This window comes from Tachypleus tridentatus, chromosome 3, assembly GCF_004210375.1.
Source record: "Tachypleus tridentatus isolate NWPU-2018 chromosome 3, ASM421037v1, whole genome shotgun sequence".
Classification (NCBI taxonomy): domain Eukaryota; kingdom Metazoa; phylum Arthropoda; class Merostomata; order Xiphosura; family Limulidae; genus Tachypleus; species Tachypleus tridentatus.
In genome coordinates, this window is record NC_134827.1 from 108,479,990 (window position 1) to 108,496,392 (window position 16,403).

The 16,403-nt window shown below is 34.4% G+C and overlaps 1 protein-coding gene across 1 annotated transcript in view; it reads left to right on the plus strand.

The window, feature by feature from the left end:
* LOC143247713 (uncharacterized) overlaps positions 1-13,915 on the plus strand; it is a 37,102-nt gene extending 23,187 nt beyond the window's left edge. Inside the window, exons 5-8 of the mRNA XM_076496130.1 lie at positions 1,102-1,239; positions 3,395-3,466; positions 6,284-6,524; positions 13,232-13,915. Of these exons, the coding sequence (XP_076352245.1) occupies positions 1,102-1,239; positions 3,395-3,466; positions 6,284-6,523 (450 nt within the window). The 3' untranslated portion in view covers position 6,524; positions 13,232-13,915. The remainder of the gene's footprint in view (positions 1-1,101; positions 1,240-3,394; positions 3,467-6,283; positions 6,525-13,231) is intronic.
* Positions 13,916-16,403: the final 2,488 nt, after the last annotated feature.

The following is a 16,403-nucleotide window of genomic DNA, read 5'->3' on the forward strand; positions in this document are numbered from 1 at the left end:
CAGACATCCTCTTCACGTAGAGTCATGTTTACAGAGATCCTCTTCACTTAGTCATGTTTTCAGAGATCCTCTTCACGTAGAGTCATGTTTTCAGACACCCTCTTCACATAGAGTCATGTTTTCAGACACCCTCTTCACGTAGAGTCATGTTTTCAGACATCCTCTTCACGTAGAGTCATGTTTTCAGACACCCTCTTCACGTAGAGTCATGTTTTCAGACACCCTCTTCAAGTAGAGTCATGTTTTCAGACACCCTCTTCACGTAGAGTCATGTTTTCAGACATCCTCTTCACGTAGAGTCATGTTTTCAGATATCCTCTTCACGTAGAGTCATGTTTTCAGACACCCTCTTCACGTAGAGTCATGTTTTCAGACACCCTCTTCACGTAGAGTCATGTTTTCAGACATCCTCTTCACGTAGAGTCAAGTTTTCAGACATCTGTATGCTCCTGCATGCAGATGTTACCCCAGACCATGATTCATCCAAACCAAAAGGCATCAAGGTGGACAACGTTACGTCTACAATCCCTCACACGTTGATCACTTAAGATGGACAGAAACTGCTCTCGTCTGTGGACAGTAAAAGGGTTCATTGTTGAAGTGTCCGAGTGACAAGTTCCGGGGGAAAAGCCACATGGACTGTACGGTATTTTGGCGTTAGCATATGGGCTGTAACGGATACAATAGACTTTAGCCCTGCCTCAAGAAACATTCTCCTGATCGACGAGCATGATACACGCACTCTAGTGGCTTGCTAAAGAGTCATCCTACATCCTCCTGATGTATTCTCCCGTGGTCTGGTATTTGCGAACATATCAATATTATACATCTTTAATAACCAATGAAAACTAGTTTTCTGCTTTCGAAAATTTGGATTATTTCTCTATAAACGTATTATATATAAAAAAAAAACACTTGCATAAATGTGCAGGTCCTAGGAAGGCTTAGATAAATCCGTTACGTTTGAACACAAAACAGATAATGTAAAGACATAAATATGAAAAGAAACCGCGCTACATTTTTTACCTTTTGCGGGAAGTGTACATCAAATTGATTAGGCTATTTTACATTAGTAAATAACAATTTCTTTTTGCTTGTCAGGACCACATCGACGACCTGGTAAAAAGTAATGATAAGGAATCTATCGAAGAGCGCACGTGGCAAAAAATAAATGAAAACCTGGCAGTCTTCTATATACTGGTGTGTTTTTGTATCAGTGCTATACCTCTTCCTTTCCAAGTAAGTAATATAGGTACTGAATCACACCTTAACACTGTAACAACTGAATGTTGAAACACCTTGTACTGAATCACACCTTAACACTGTAACAACTGAATGTTGAAACACCTTGTACAGTTTGTTAATTCTGTAACAAATGAATATTGAAACACCTGGTACAGTTTGTTAAAACTGTAACAACTGAATGTTGAAACACCTTGTACAGCTTGTTAATACTGTAACAACTGAATGTTGAAACACCTTGTACAGTTTGTTAACACTGTAACAACTGAATCTTCAAACACTTTGTACAGTTTGTTAATACTGTAACAACTGAATGTTGAAATACCTGGTACAGCTTGTTAATACTGTAACAACTGAATGTTGAAATACCTGGTACAGCTTGTTAATACTGTAACAACTGAATGTTGAAACACCTGGTACAGTTTGTTAATACTGTAACAACTGAATGTTGAAACACCTGGTACAGTTTGTTAATACTGTAACAACTGAATGTTGAAACACCTGGTACAGTTGGTTAACACTGTAACAACTGAATCTTCAAACACTTTGTACAGTTTGTTAATACTGTAACAACTGAATCTTCAAACACCTTGTACAGTTTGTTAACACTGTAACAACTGAATGTTGAAACACCTGGTACAGCTTGTTAATACTGTAACAACTGAAAGTTGAAACACCTGGTACAGTTTGTTAATACTGTAACAACTGAATGTTGAAACACCTGGTACAGTTGGTTAATACTGTAACAACTGAATGTTGAAACACCTTGTACAGCTTGTTAATACTGTAACAACTGAATGTTGAAACACCTTGTACAGTTTGCTAATACTGTAACAACTGAATGTTGAAACACCTGGTACAGTTGGTTAATACTGTAACAACTGAATGTTGAAACACCTTGTACAGTTTGTTAATACTGTAACAACTGAATGTTGAAACACCTGGTACAGTTTGTTAATACTGTAACAACTGAATGTTGAAACACCTGGTACAGTTGGTTAATACTGTAACAACTGAATGTTGAAACACCTGGTACAGTTGGTTAATACTGTAACAATTGAAGGTTGAAACACCTGGTACAGTTTGTTAATACTGTAACAACTGAATGTTGAAACACCTTGTACAGTTTGTTAATACTGTAACAACTGAAGGTTGAAACACCTTGTACAGTTTGTTAATACTGTAACAACTGAATGTTGAAACACCTGGTACAGTTGGTTAATACTGTAACAACTGAATGTTGAAACACCTTGTACAGTTTGTTAATACTGTAACAACTGAATGTTGAAACACCTGGTACAGTTGGTTAATACTGTAACAACTGAATGTTGAAACACCTGGTACAGTTGGTTAATAATGTAACAACTGAATGTTGAAACACCTGGTACAGTTTGTTAATACTGTAACAACTGAATGTTGAAACATCTGCTACAGTTTGTTAATGAAATGAATATTATTTGTTAACACCACCTGGTGGTGAAACATATTGTACAGTTTGTTAACACCACCTGGTGGTGAAACATATTGTACAGTTTGTTAACACCACCTGGTGGTGAAACATATTGTACAGTTTGTTAACACCACCTGGTGGTGAAACATATTGTACAGTTTGTTAACACCACCTGGTGGTGAAATATATTGTACAGTTTGTTAACACCACCTGGTGGTGAAACATATTGTACAGTTTGTTAACACCACCTGGTGGTGAAACATATTGTACAGTTTGTTAACACCACCTGGTGGTGAAACATATTGTTTGCTTTGTTTTGTTATTATTCATAAAGCTACACTCTGTGCTCTTCCCATAACGGGTATCGAAACTCAGTTTATAGTGATATATGACGTACCACTATGCCATTGTGAAGTAGAACACATTGCACTTCTGTCTTTAAGAATACTGTGATTGAAGGCCGCATATCGTTGGTTTCTTTTGAAGTTTAAAATTCTAACTATAGACGTCAAACCAAATCTGTCATTAGCTCCCCACTTGTCACTGAATCTAGGGAATTACAACTTCTATTATTATTTATTTTGGAACTTTTTAATATAACCTATTTATTACTATGTAATATTTAGATATTCTTAAAATGTAGTTACATGTATATAATCTTTTATAAATATTTAATACAAGTCCTTCTTTCTCTTTCCATAGATTTGTTTCTTAATAGGTGTGGATAAAAGACAAACACAAATAAGAAAGAACAAAACCGAAGTCAGAAACGTGGTAAGAACTCGTTTCATTGCATGTCTATGTTTGCGTTATCGAAAGTTTATAATGTGCACGACAGATTGCTGTTTTCGGGCACTTGGCTGTTTATCGCGTGCGTGAATACCAAAACACCGAGGTAAATACGTAGAAATAAATACGAAAATAACTGGCTACACTGTACAAGTAGACAGAGAAACAGGTGGCTAAACTATACAAGTAAATAGAGAAATAGCTGGCTGTGCTCTGTACAAATAAATAAACAGCTAGCTAAACATTGTGTCATGTCAGACTATAACGAATATAAACTGGTCAGGCAGTGTATAATTAAACACGGTTATGTACTGGCTCGACACTATAGTTCAAAATGATGATGAACTGGCAAGGTTTTGTATAATTAACTGGTTAGACTGTGTATAATTAAACGCGGTAATGGACAGGCTAGGTTATGTATAACTATACACGGTTATGAACTGGTTAGGCTTTGTATAAACGTAATGATGAACAGGCTAGGATCTTTATAATTAAACATAATGATGAACTGGCTAGGATCTTTATAATTAAACATGATGGTGAACTGACTGGGTAGTAAATAAGTATACATGGTAATGAACTAGCTAGGTTGTTTATAATTAAACACAATGATGAACTGGCTAGGATCTTTATAATTAAACATGATGGTGAACTGACTGGGTAGTAAATAAGTATACATGGTAATGAACTAGCTAGGTTGTTTATAATTAAACACAATGATGAACTGGCTAGGATCTTTATAATTAAACATGATGGTGAACTGGCTATGTAACAGGTAAGTATACATGGTAATGAACTGACAAGGTTGTTTATAATTAAACATAATGATGAACTGGCTAGGATCTTTATAATTAAACATGATGATGAACTGGCTAGGTAGTAGGTAAGTATACATGGTAATGAACTGACTAGGTTGTTTATAATTAAACATGATGATGAACTGGCTATGTAACAGGTAAGTATACATGGTAATGAACTGGCTAGGTTGTTTATAATTAAACATAATGATGAACTGGCTAGGATCTTTATAATTAAACAAGATGATGAACTGGCTAGGTAGTAGGTAAGTATACATGGTAATGAACTGACTAGGTTGTTTATAATTAAACATGATGATGAACTGGCTATGTAACAGGTAAGTATACATGGTAATGAACTGGCTATGTAACAGGTAAGTATACATGGTAATGAACTGGCTAGGTTGTTTATAATTAAACACAATGATGAACTGGCTAGGATCTTTATAATTAAACATGATGGTGAACTGACTGGGTAGTAAATAAGTATACATGGTAATGAACTAGCTAGGTTGTTTATAATTAAACACAATGATGAACTGGCTAGGATCTTTATAATTAAACATGATGGTGAACTGGCTATGTAACAGGTAAGTATACATGGTAATGAACTGACAAGGTTGTTTATAATTAAACATAATGATGAACTGGCTAGGATCTTTATAATTAAACATGATGATGAACTGGCTAGGTAGTAGGTAAGTATACATGGTAATGAACTGACTAGGTTGTTTATAATTAAACATGATGATGAACTGGCTTTTCACTTGCAGTCAAATGTAGGTGTAACAATGACTAATCACAAATAATATTTCACAACTTAAAAGAAATAATTTTCAAAGCTTTCTAAACGTAACGTGATGTAACAGGTAAGTATACATGGTAATGAACTGACTAGGTTGTTTATAATTAAACATGATGATGAACTGGCTAGGTAGTAGGTAAGTATACATGGTAATGAACTGACTAGGTTGTTTATAATTAAACATAATGATGAACTGGCTAGGATCTTTATAATTAAACAAGATGATGAACTGGCTAGGTAGTAGGTAAGTATACATGACGATGAACTGGCTAGGTTGTTTATAATTAAACACAATGATGAACTGGCTAGGCGGTTAATCGACAATACTTTATCAACATTTAACCCTGTTCCATCAAGCTAAATCTTGATACAGTTTCTCTATAAAAGCTCAATGAGTGCTTATTAATGTTCGGTGGTTGCATCTTCCCAGGTAAAAATATTCAATTCTAGAAGACATGACTGAGTTGTATTGTGGAATACAAGTTCAGCGAAGGTCACGACTCACTACTTGGTTGCAATATAACATATTACAAAACAAGACACATACATAAATGTTTCATTTGACAGTTATTTATCAAACAATGACTCTTGAATAAACAAAAGAAAACAAAAGAGCTTCTAGGCTCTACTGAAATATATTAGAATAGCAACACTTCCTCTCACCAATTAAATTCGGGTCCAAGAAAATTTCCTGGATACTCTGGTGGACCGTAAGGTAGAAATAAACATTACACAAAATAATATCCAAAACTAATCCATGAGATTATTACATTCAACATTTATATTCCAATTATCATACCAAGTGTCATATTAATTATATCATCATATCAATTATAATATTAATTATCCTATCAATTATAATATTAATTATCATATCAATTATAATATTAATTATCATATTATAATATTAATTATCATATCAATTATAATATTATAATATAAATTATCATATCAATTATAATATTATAATATAAATTATCATATCAATTATAATATTATCATATTAATTATCATATCAATTATCATATCAATTATAATATTAATTATCATATTATAATATTAATTATCATATTAATTATAATATTAATTATCATATTAATTATAATATTAATTATCATATTATAATATTAATTATCATATTAATTATAATATTAATTATCATGTTAATTCTGCGTGTGTTTTTTTCATTAATTATTTAAGCAACGAATGTTAGCCCCACCATCGACATTTATCCGTCCTGGCCAATCACAGCACACCAACTTCCACCAACACAGTAGACCACCATACGATGAAGTAGAGATGAGACCCCATAATCCTTTATACCCCAGAAACGACTATCAGGCGAACACAAGTCATCGTAATGTTGAGTTTGATCAGGATTACGATCCACGAGGATGGAATAACCAAGGATACGCTTCTGATCGCGACACCAGGTGGTGAGGTAAGTTTATTCAACTTTGAAATGTTAACAGTAACGCCGAAGGTCAACCACACTGTGGATGAAATAATTTTCGGACACGAATCTAAACTATAATTTATATAATTAATCAAAATTTCTGAGACCATAATGCTTAAACGTAGTTTATATAAATTATTCTGACTTGGACAGAGGAAAACTCACAAGTAGTACTTATTTTTGTTGTTCATCAATAAGTGTGTAGCAGCGCAATAAGTCACCTGCGCTCTACGGGATCGAACCTCAGGTTTTAGCGTTATATGCAATCAGCTTTCTGCTTGACCTATGAGTGGTACGAGTAGCTGTGAGAAAAAATAACTGTGGTGATTTGTTTGTTACCAGCATCAGTGGTAGTACAAATAGGCCTAGCGCGTAAGGCGTGCGACTCGTAATTCGCGGGTTCGCGCCAAACATGCTCGCCCTCCCAGCTGTGGGGGCGTTATAATGTTACGATCAATCCTACTATTCGTTTGTAAAAGAATAGCCCAAGAGTTGGCGGTGGATGGTGATGACTAGCTGCCTTCCCTCTAGTCTTACACTGCTAAATTAGGCACAGATGGCCCTCGAGTACCTTTGTGCGAAATTCCAAAAACCAAAACCAAACCAGTAGTACAAATAGGCTTTTGCAAAGTGAAAGTCCCCCAGTGGTACAGCTTAATTTGTTTTGTTTTTTTTTTAATTTCGCGCAAAGCTACTCGAGGGCTATCTGCGCTAGCCGTCCCTAATTTAGCAGTGTAAGGCTAAAGGAAAGATAGCTAGTCATCACCACCCACCGCCGACTCTTGGGCTACTCTTTTACCAACGAATAGTGGGATTGACCAAAGGAACCTATAATAGCTCGTCAAACACGAAACACTGTAAATTTTGAATACATATATGACATTTAGATTTGACTTAATTTTTAGTATTTTGTACTTTTAGACTCACTTTGCACATCTCTTAAATTACAAAATTACATTTTAAATTTATTTATAAATGGCATAATAAAGGGCAAAATTCAGAGGTTTGGTTTGGTTTGAATTTCGCAAAAAGCTATAGGAGGGCTATGTGCGCTAGCCGTCCCTAATTTTGCAGTGTAAGACAAGAGGGAAGGCAGCTAGTCCTCACCACCCACCGCCAACTCTTGGGTTACTCTTTTACCAACGAATAGTGGGATTGACCGTCACATTATTATAACGCCCCCACGGCTGAAAGGTCGAGCATGTTTGCGCGACGGGGATGCGAACCCGCGACCCTCAGATTACGAGTCGCACGCCTTAACCACCTAGAATGCCGGGCCAAGTTAAGAGGAAGACGTGACATTAGAAATACCAAAAGTTGAGAGGAACACATGACATTAGAAATACCAAAGTTGAGAGGAAGACATGACATTAGAAATACCAAAAGTTGAGAGGAACACATGACATTAGAAATACCAAAAGTTGAGAGGAAGACGTGACATTAGAAATACCAAAGTTGAGAGGAACACATGACATTAGAAATACCAAAGTTGAGAGGAAGACGTGACATTAGAAATACCAAAAGTTGAGAGGAACACATGACATTAGAAATACCAAAAGTTGAGAGGAAGACGTGACATTAGAAATACCAAAAGTTGAGAGGAACACATGACATTAGAAATACCAAAAGTTGAGAGGAAGACGTGACATTAGAAATACCAAAAGTTGAGAGGAAGACATGACATTAGAAATACCAAAAGTTGAGAGGAAGACGTGACATTAGAAATACCAAAAGTTGAGAGGAACACATGACATTAGAAATACCAAAGTTGAGAGGAAGACATGACATTAAGTTATTCACATTTTAACAAACAGTCAGGAAATCTGACGCAAACCTAATAGATGATAAATAAACAAAAGCAGGGTTCAAATTGAAAAGGAGCTGTCCACAAGGTTGTCCAGCCACTTGATAATCCAAGTTACTACTTTTTACTGATCTTCTGGTTGAGTCGTCAAAGTGGATCACACACACAATAGAATTCAACGTCTTTTGAAATCACAATTAAACCATTAAAACAACTTATTTTTTACAACTATCAAGACGTTAGGGAAACAAGTAAATTCAGCAAATCAATTAAAAACAAAATTATAAGGCCCTAACACTCCCGTATAGAGGGTGCTTTACTCTTCAAGAACAAAGTGTAGACCTGTTGTCGTCATACATTCAGAAACTTTTACCGGGTAAAAACTGTAGAAAAAAAATAGACTGAAGCTTCCTATTTTAAATCATAAACACATTTATTTGAATATCACCCAATTAATGATCGCACCGCCATCTGGTGTTTATAAAGTGAGTCTACAGAGCCTTTACTTCACTTACCTTTCATTAATTCTACTTCTGTCACGCTTACAAATAAGCAGCTCTACAAATGTTAGAACAAAACAGACAAACGTTAAATGAGTCTGAAGACGAAAGTGTTTCAGAACTTCTACTAATTACTTCTCCAACAATTTCTCTCCACAAGTGTCATGCTGAATTATGTTATTTACCAATCCAAGACTTTCTCCACAAGTGTCATGATGAATTATGTTATTTACCAATCCAAGACTTTCTCCACAAGTGTCATGATGAATTATGTTATTTACCAATCCAAGACTTTCTCCACAAGTGTCATGCTGAATTAGGTTATTTACCAATCCAAGACTTTCTCCACAAGTGTCATGCTGAATTAGGTTATTTACCAATCCAAGACTTTCTCCACAAGTGTCATGCTGAATTAGGTTATTTACCAATCCAAGACTTTCTCCACAAGTGTCATGATGAATTATGTTATTTACCAATCCAAGACTTTCTCCACAAGTGTCATGCTGAATTATGTTATTTACCAATCCAAGGCTTTCTCCACAAGTGTCATGCTGAATTAGGTTATTTACCAATCCAAGACTTTCTCCACAAGTGTCATGATGAATTATGTTATTTACCAATCCAAGATTTTCTTCACAACTGTCATGATGAATTATGTTATTTACCAATCCAAGACTTTCTCCACAAGTGTCATGCTGGATTATGTTATTTACCAATCCAAGATTTTCTTCACAACTGTCATGATGAATTATGTTATTTACCAATCCAAGACTTTCTCCACAAGTGTCATGCTGAATTAGGTTATTTACCAATCCAAGACTTTCTCCACAAGTGTCATGTTGAATTAGGTTATTTACCAATCCAAGACTTTCTCCACAAGTGTCATGTTGAATTAGGTTATTTACCAATCCAAGACTTTCTCCACAAGTGTCATGATGAATTATGTTATTCACCAATCCAAGACTTTCTCCACAAGTGTCATGTTGAATTAGGTTATTTACCAATCCAAGACTTTCTCCACAAGTGTCATGCTGAATTAGGTTATTTACCAATCCAAGACTTTCTCCACAAGTGTCATGCTGAATTAGGTTATTTACCAATCCACGACTTTCTCCACAAGTGTCGTGTTGAATTAGGTTATTTACCAATCCACGACTTTCTCCACAAGTGTCATGCTGAATTAGGTTATTTACCAATCCACGACTTTCTCCACAAGTGTCATGTTGAATTATGTTATTTACCAATCCAAGACTTTCTCCACAAGTGTCATGATGAATTATGTTATTTACCAATCCAAGACTTTCTCCACAAGTGTCATGCTGAATTAGGTTATTTACCAATCCAAGACTTTCTCCACAAGTGTCATGCTGAATTAGGTTATTTACCAATCCAAGACTTTCTCCACAAGTCTCATGCTGAATTAGGTTATTTACCAATCCAAGACTTTCTCCACAAGTGTCATGATGAATTATGTTATTTACCAATCCAAGACTTTCTCCACAAGTGTCATGCTGAATTATGTTATTTACCAATCCAAGACTTTCTCCACAAGTGTCATGCTGAATTAGGTTATTTACCAATCCAAGACTTTCTCCACAAGTGTCATGATGAATTATGTTATTTACCAATCCAAGACTTTCTCCACAAGTGTCATGATGAATTATGTTATTTACCAATCCAAGATTTTCTTCACAACTGTCATGATGAATTATGTTATTTACCAATCCAAGATTTTCTTCACAACTGTCATGATGAATTATGTTATTTACCAATCCAAGACTTTCTCCACAAGTGTCATGCTGAATTAGGTTATTTACCAATCCAAGACTTTCTCCACAAGTGTCATGATGAATTAGGTTATTTACCAATCCAAGACTTTCTCCACAAGTGTCATGTTGAATTAGGTTATTTACCAATCCAAGACTTTCTCCACAAGTGTCATGATGAATTATGTTATTCACCAATCCAAGACTTTCTCCACAAGTGTCATGATGAATTAGGTTATTTACCAATCCAAGACTTTCTCCACAAGTGTCATGATGAATTAGGTTATTTACCAATCCAAGACTTTCTCCACAAGTGTCATGTTGAATTAGGTTATTTACCAATCCACGACTTTCTCCACAAGTGTCATGATGAATTATGTTATTTACCAATCCAAGACTTTCTCCACAAGTGTCATGCTGAATTAGGTTATTTACCAATCCAAGATTTTCTCCACAAGTGTCATGATGAATTATGTTATTTACCAATCCAAGACTTTCTCCACAAGTGTCATGCTGAATTAGGTTATTTACCAATCCAAGATTTTCTCCACAAGTGTCATGATGAATTAGGTTATTTACCAATCCAAGACTTTCTCCACAAGTGTCATGATGAATTAGGTTATTTACCAATCCAAGACTTTCTCCACAAGTGTCATGTTGAATTAGGTTATTTACCAATCCACGACTTTCTCCACAAGTGTCATGCTGAATTAGGTTATTTACCAATCCAAGACTTTCTCCACAAGTGTCATGATGAATTATGTTATTTACCAATCCAAGACTTTCTCCACAAGTGTCATGCTGAATTATGTTATTTACCAATCCACGACTTTCTCCACAAGTGTCATGCTGAATTAGGTTATTTACCAATCCAAGACTTTCTCCACAAGTGTCATGCTGAATTAGGTTATTTACCAATCCAAGACTTTCTCCACAAGTGTCATGCTGAATTAGGTTATTTACCAATCCAAGACTTTCTCCACAAGTGTCATGATGAATTATGTTATTTACCAATCCAAGACTTTCTCCACAAGTGTCATGCTGAATTAGGTTATTTACCAATCCAAGACTTTCTCCACAAGTGTCATGCTGAATTAGGTTATTTACCAATCCAAGACTTTCTCCACAAGTGTCATGCTGAATTAGGTTATTTACCAATCCAAGACTTTCTCCACAAGTGTCATGCTGAATTAGGTTATTTACCAATCCAAGACTTTCTCCACAAGTGTCATGCTGAATTAGGTTATTTACCAATCCAAGACTTTCTCCACAAGTGTCATGCTGAATTAGGTTATTTACCAATCCAAGACTTTCTCCACAAGTGTCATGCTGAATTAGGTTATTTACCAATCCAAGACTTTCTCCACAAGTGTCATGCTGAATTAGGTTATTTACCAATCCAAGACTTTCTCCACAAGTGTCATGCTGAATTAGGTTATTTACCAATCCAAGACTTTCTCCACAAGTGTCATGATGAATTATGTTATTTACCAATCCAAGACTTTCTCCACAAGTGTCATGATGAATTATGTTATTTACCAATCCAAGACTTTCTCCACAAGTGTCATGCTGAATTAGGTTATTTACCAATCCAAGACTTTCTCCACAAGTGTCATGATGAATTATGTTATTTACCAATCCAAGACTTTCTCCACAAGTGTCATGATGAATTATGTTATTTACCAATCCAAGATTTTCTTCACAACTGTCATGATGAATTATGTTATTTACCAATCCAAGACTTTCTCCACAAGTGTCATGCTGAATTATGTTATTTACCAATCCAAGATTTTCTCCACAAGTGTCATGATGAATTATGTTATTTACCAATCCAAGATTTTCTCCACAAGTGTCATGCTGTATTAGGTTTATTTACCAATCCACGACTTTCTCTACAATTGTCATGTTTTGATTATAAAAACCACGAAACCTGAATTATCTAAGGTTATTTTGTGATATATAAAAGTATGTTTCAAATTTTCATATCTTGTATTCCGATATTTATAACCGGTGAGCTTTGGAATAAAAAATAACACACCAGAAATGTCCTTTCTTTCTGGTGTTGTAAAATCTGAGCCCAAATTTGGTTAGCATCACACTTTTCAAAACGTCAGTAAAAAACACAACTTGTAAAGTTACTGTATAAAGGCCTTGTTTTGTTCTATTTTGCGCGAGGGTTGTATGAATTAGTCAACCCTAATTTTAAAAAAAATGCAACAGAGAGAAAGCAGATAGTCACAACACTTTGGTAGCTATTAGACCAGTATTCTTAAGTTGTAAGACTGGCATTATCCCACCCCCACTCGTGAAGAATCGAGCACGTTCGGTGATGGGATTCGAACCTGCGACCAGCACATTGCGAGCCAAGCGTCTTGAGCCCCAATGGTGACAAAATTTATATTGTCAACATTATAAGTTACTTTTTTATTTTTCTTCGAATCACGTGATTGGTCAAGATACCATAAACTTTCATTGGATGATTTCAGGGCTGTTCAGTGACGTATTTTCCACAGAATTATTTTTAGGAACTATGCAACGAAACTTAACACTTTACGACTGTTCAAAATAATAATTTTGTTGTCTTTTATTGTTTTCTAGAGGTCTGTCTTTTCTTTTTTTCAGGCTGTGAAGTTGGATTTGCTTTCAGGTCCTGAGAAAAATCTGTTTGTTGGTTATTGTTTTATTTTCCTTCGTGGAAAACTATTAAGGTCGTTGTCCCTAATCTACAACTACTGCTCAGGGGGAAGGCAACTGATGAGCTACACTTTTATCTATGAATAGTATGGTTACCTGTTATTTGATTCATTCGTAACTTCTTTTCTTCATCAATGCTGACAGGATCTTCGTGTCTGCTTCTGTATTTTCTTACAAAACGTACACACGATCAATAATAAAACTTCTATTGTTTGCTCTTAAATCATTTCTGTTGTGACTGACGTTCACGATGGTTCTTGTACTTAATCTTACTTGTCATAAGACATAGCCCTAAAGGACATGCTAGAATAAAATGATTAGCTTTATGAGAAGTGTAAATAATCATTATGAAGCTTTGTTAACTTAGAAAAGATGTTCAAACCACAGTGATTATAGTTTTAGTTTAGTGTTTATCAGTTTGTTAACTTATAAAGTTTTCAGCTTTGTTTTTTTTTTCCTTTATCTTCTAATTAATCAACGAAAGTCGTGTGAAATATATACACATCTTGTTAAATGTTTTCTCTGAATGTGTTTGATAATTGTAGTTAATTTACCCACGATAACTTTGTGAATCCTGATACAGGTGAGAGTAATTAAAGCAGTTCACATGAAGCAAGTTGTTTGTGTTCACTTCTTCCAGTTTAGATTCATCACTATTTCATAAAAATATTGTACAAGGTGGTCAGAAAGTCTGAACAACCCCCGTTATTTAAAGTTCGTGTTCATAGTTTATTTCTTCGCATTTCAGTAACGAACATGGCAGAGAAACTGTATCAAAGAAATGACGTGTAGAAACAGAAAATTGTCAAAAGTTTCGCCAATGTTAACCCTAATATTTTAAGGAAGACGTCACATCGCACATGGAGTGTATCATCCTATGTAATGAAAACTAACAGACAGACATTTCGGATTATGTATCGGAGTTCTTGTTAGCCTGTATCAATATTAGATATGTAAATATGTCAGTATGCAGTATATTCTTTCTTTAATGTACACCCTCTTTCTTTGAGGTGGAAGAGGTGTTCACACTTTTCCCACCCTTATATTTTTTCATATACTTGTTATTACTGAAAACAATCCAAATTTTGCGACCCGGAAGTCAAAGTAACTTTAGTATAAATAACCAAACATTACGACATATGACACATGGACTAAACGGCCAGGTCAAATGATCCCAAGGTCCACGCATAACCGTCCTTATTTTAGCATTACTGACCAGAAGGCTAGCAACCAGTCAACAGCATCTGCTGCCTACACGGTTACTTTAACCGAAGGGTGAGGCTGACGTCACATTTAAAACACAAATAAAAGTGCAGAACGTATTAAGTGGTAAACTACAAGCTTGAACCTCAGACTTTCCGATACGCAGCCCAGGCTCATTCAATTCGGTTTTCACTGACTTATTTGCAAGTTATATAAAATACTGTTATAATAAAAGTAACTACTGTTTGAGTCATAAATTTCAAGACAAAAATAAAACAATAACATAAGAAGTTACCTGAAAGTGTTCAGTAGGAATCACACACACAAATCGAACAAAGCTTTTCTTTGTTCATTTCTCTTTCAATCTGTCGATTTTGGATTGATTGTCCAGCCCAGCTAATGAGTTTGGTACTGATGAAAGGGAATTTTGGATTGATTGTCCAATACTAGACTCGTAAGCTGGAATTGAACAGTAGCTTTTGAGAATTACAAAATAGATTTATAAATCCTATTTTAAAATATCGTTTTGAATCTAGAATAGACAAATTAAGAGGAACGTAAAAAAGAAAACAAAATATCTACAGAATACGTAATTTGTATTATAGATCTTAAGCCTATTGATTTCCACAAATATCTACAGAATACGTAATTTGTATTATAGATCTTAAGCCTATTGACTTCCACAAATATCTACAGAATACGTAATTTGTATTATAGATCTTAAGCCTATTGATTTCCACAAATATCTACAGAATACGTAATTTGTATTATAGATCTTAAGCCCATTGATTTCCACAAATATCTACAGAATACGTAATTTGTATTATTGATCTTAAGCCTATTGATTTCCACAAATAACTACAGAATACGTAATTTGTATTATAGATCTTAAGCTTATTGATTTCCACAAATATCTACAGAATACGTAATTTGTATTATAGATCTTAAGCCTATTGATTTCCACAAATATCTACAGAATATGTAATTTGTATTATAGATCTTAAGCCTATTGATTTCCACAAATATTTACAGAATATGTTTTTTGTATTATAGATCTTAAGCCTATTGATTTCCACAAATATCTACAGAATACGTAATTTGTATTATAGATCTTAAGCCTATTGATTTCCACAAATATCTACAGAATATGTAATTTGTGTTATAGATCTTAAGCCTATTGATTTCCACAAATATCTACAGAATACGTAATTTGTATTATACATCTTAAGCCTACTGACTTCCACAAATATCTACAGAATACGTAATTTGTATTATAGATCTTAAGCCTATTGATTTCCACAAATATCTACAGAATACGTAATTTGTATTATAGATCTTAAGCCTATTGATTTCCACAAATATCTACAGAATACGTAATTTGTATTATTGATCTTAAGCCTATTGATTTCCACAAATATCTACAGAATACGTAATTTGTATTATAGATCTTAAGCTTATTGATTTCCACAAATATCTACAGAATACGTAATTTGTATTATAGATCTTAAGCCTATTGATTTCCACAAATATCTACAGAATATGTAATTTGTATTATAGATCTTAAGCCTATTGATTTCCACAAATATTTACAGAATATGTTTTTTGTATTATAGATCTTAAGCCTATTGATTTCCACAAATATCTAGAGAATACGTAATTTGTATTATAGATCTTAAGCCTATTGATTTCCACAAATATCTACAGAATATGTAATTTGTGTTATAGATCTTAAGCCTATTGATTTCCACAAATATTTACAGAATATGTTTTTTGTATTATAGATCTTAAGCCTATTGATTTCCACAAATATCTACAGAATACGTAATTTGTATTATAGTTCTTAAGCCTATTGATTTCCACAAATATCTACAGAATATGTAATTTGTGCTATAGATCT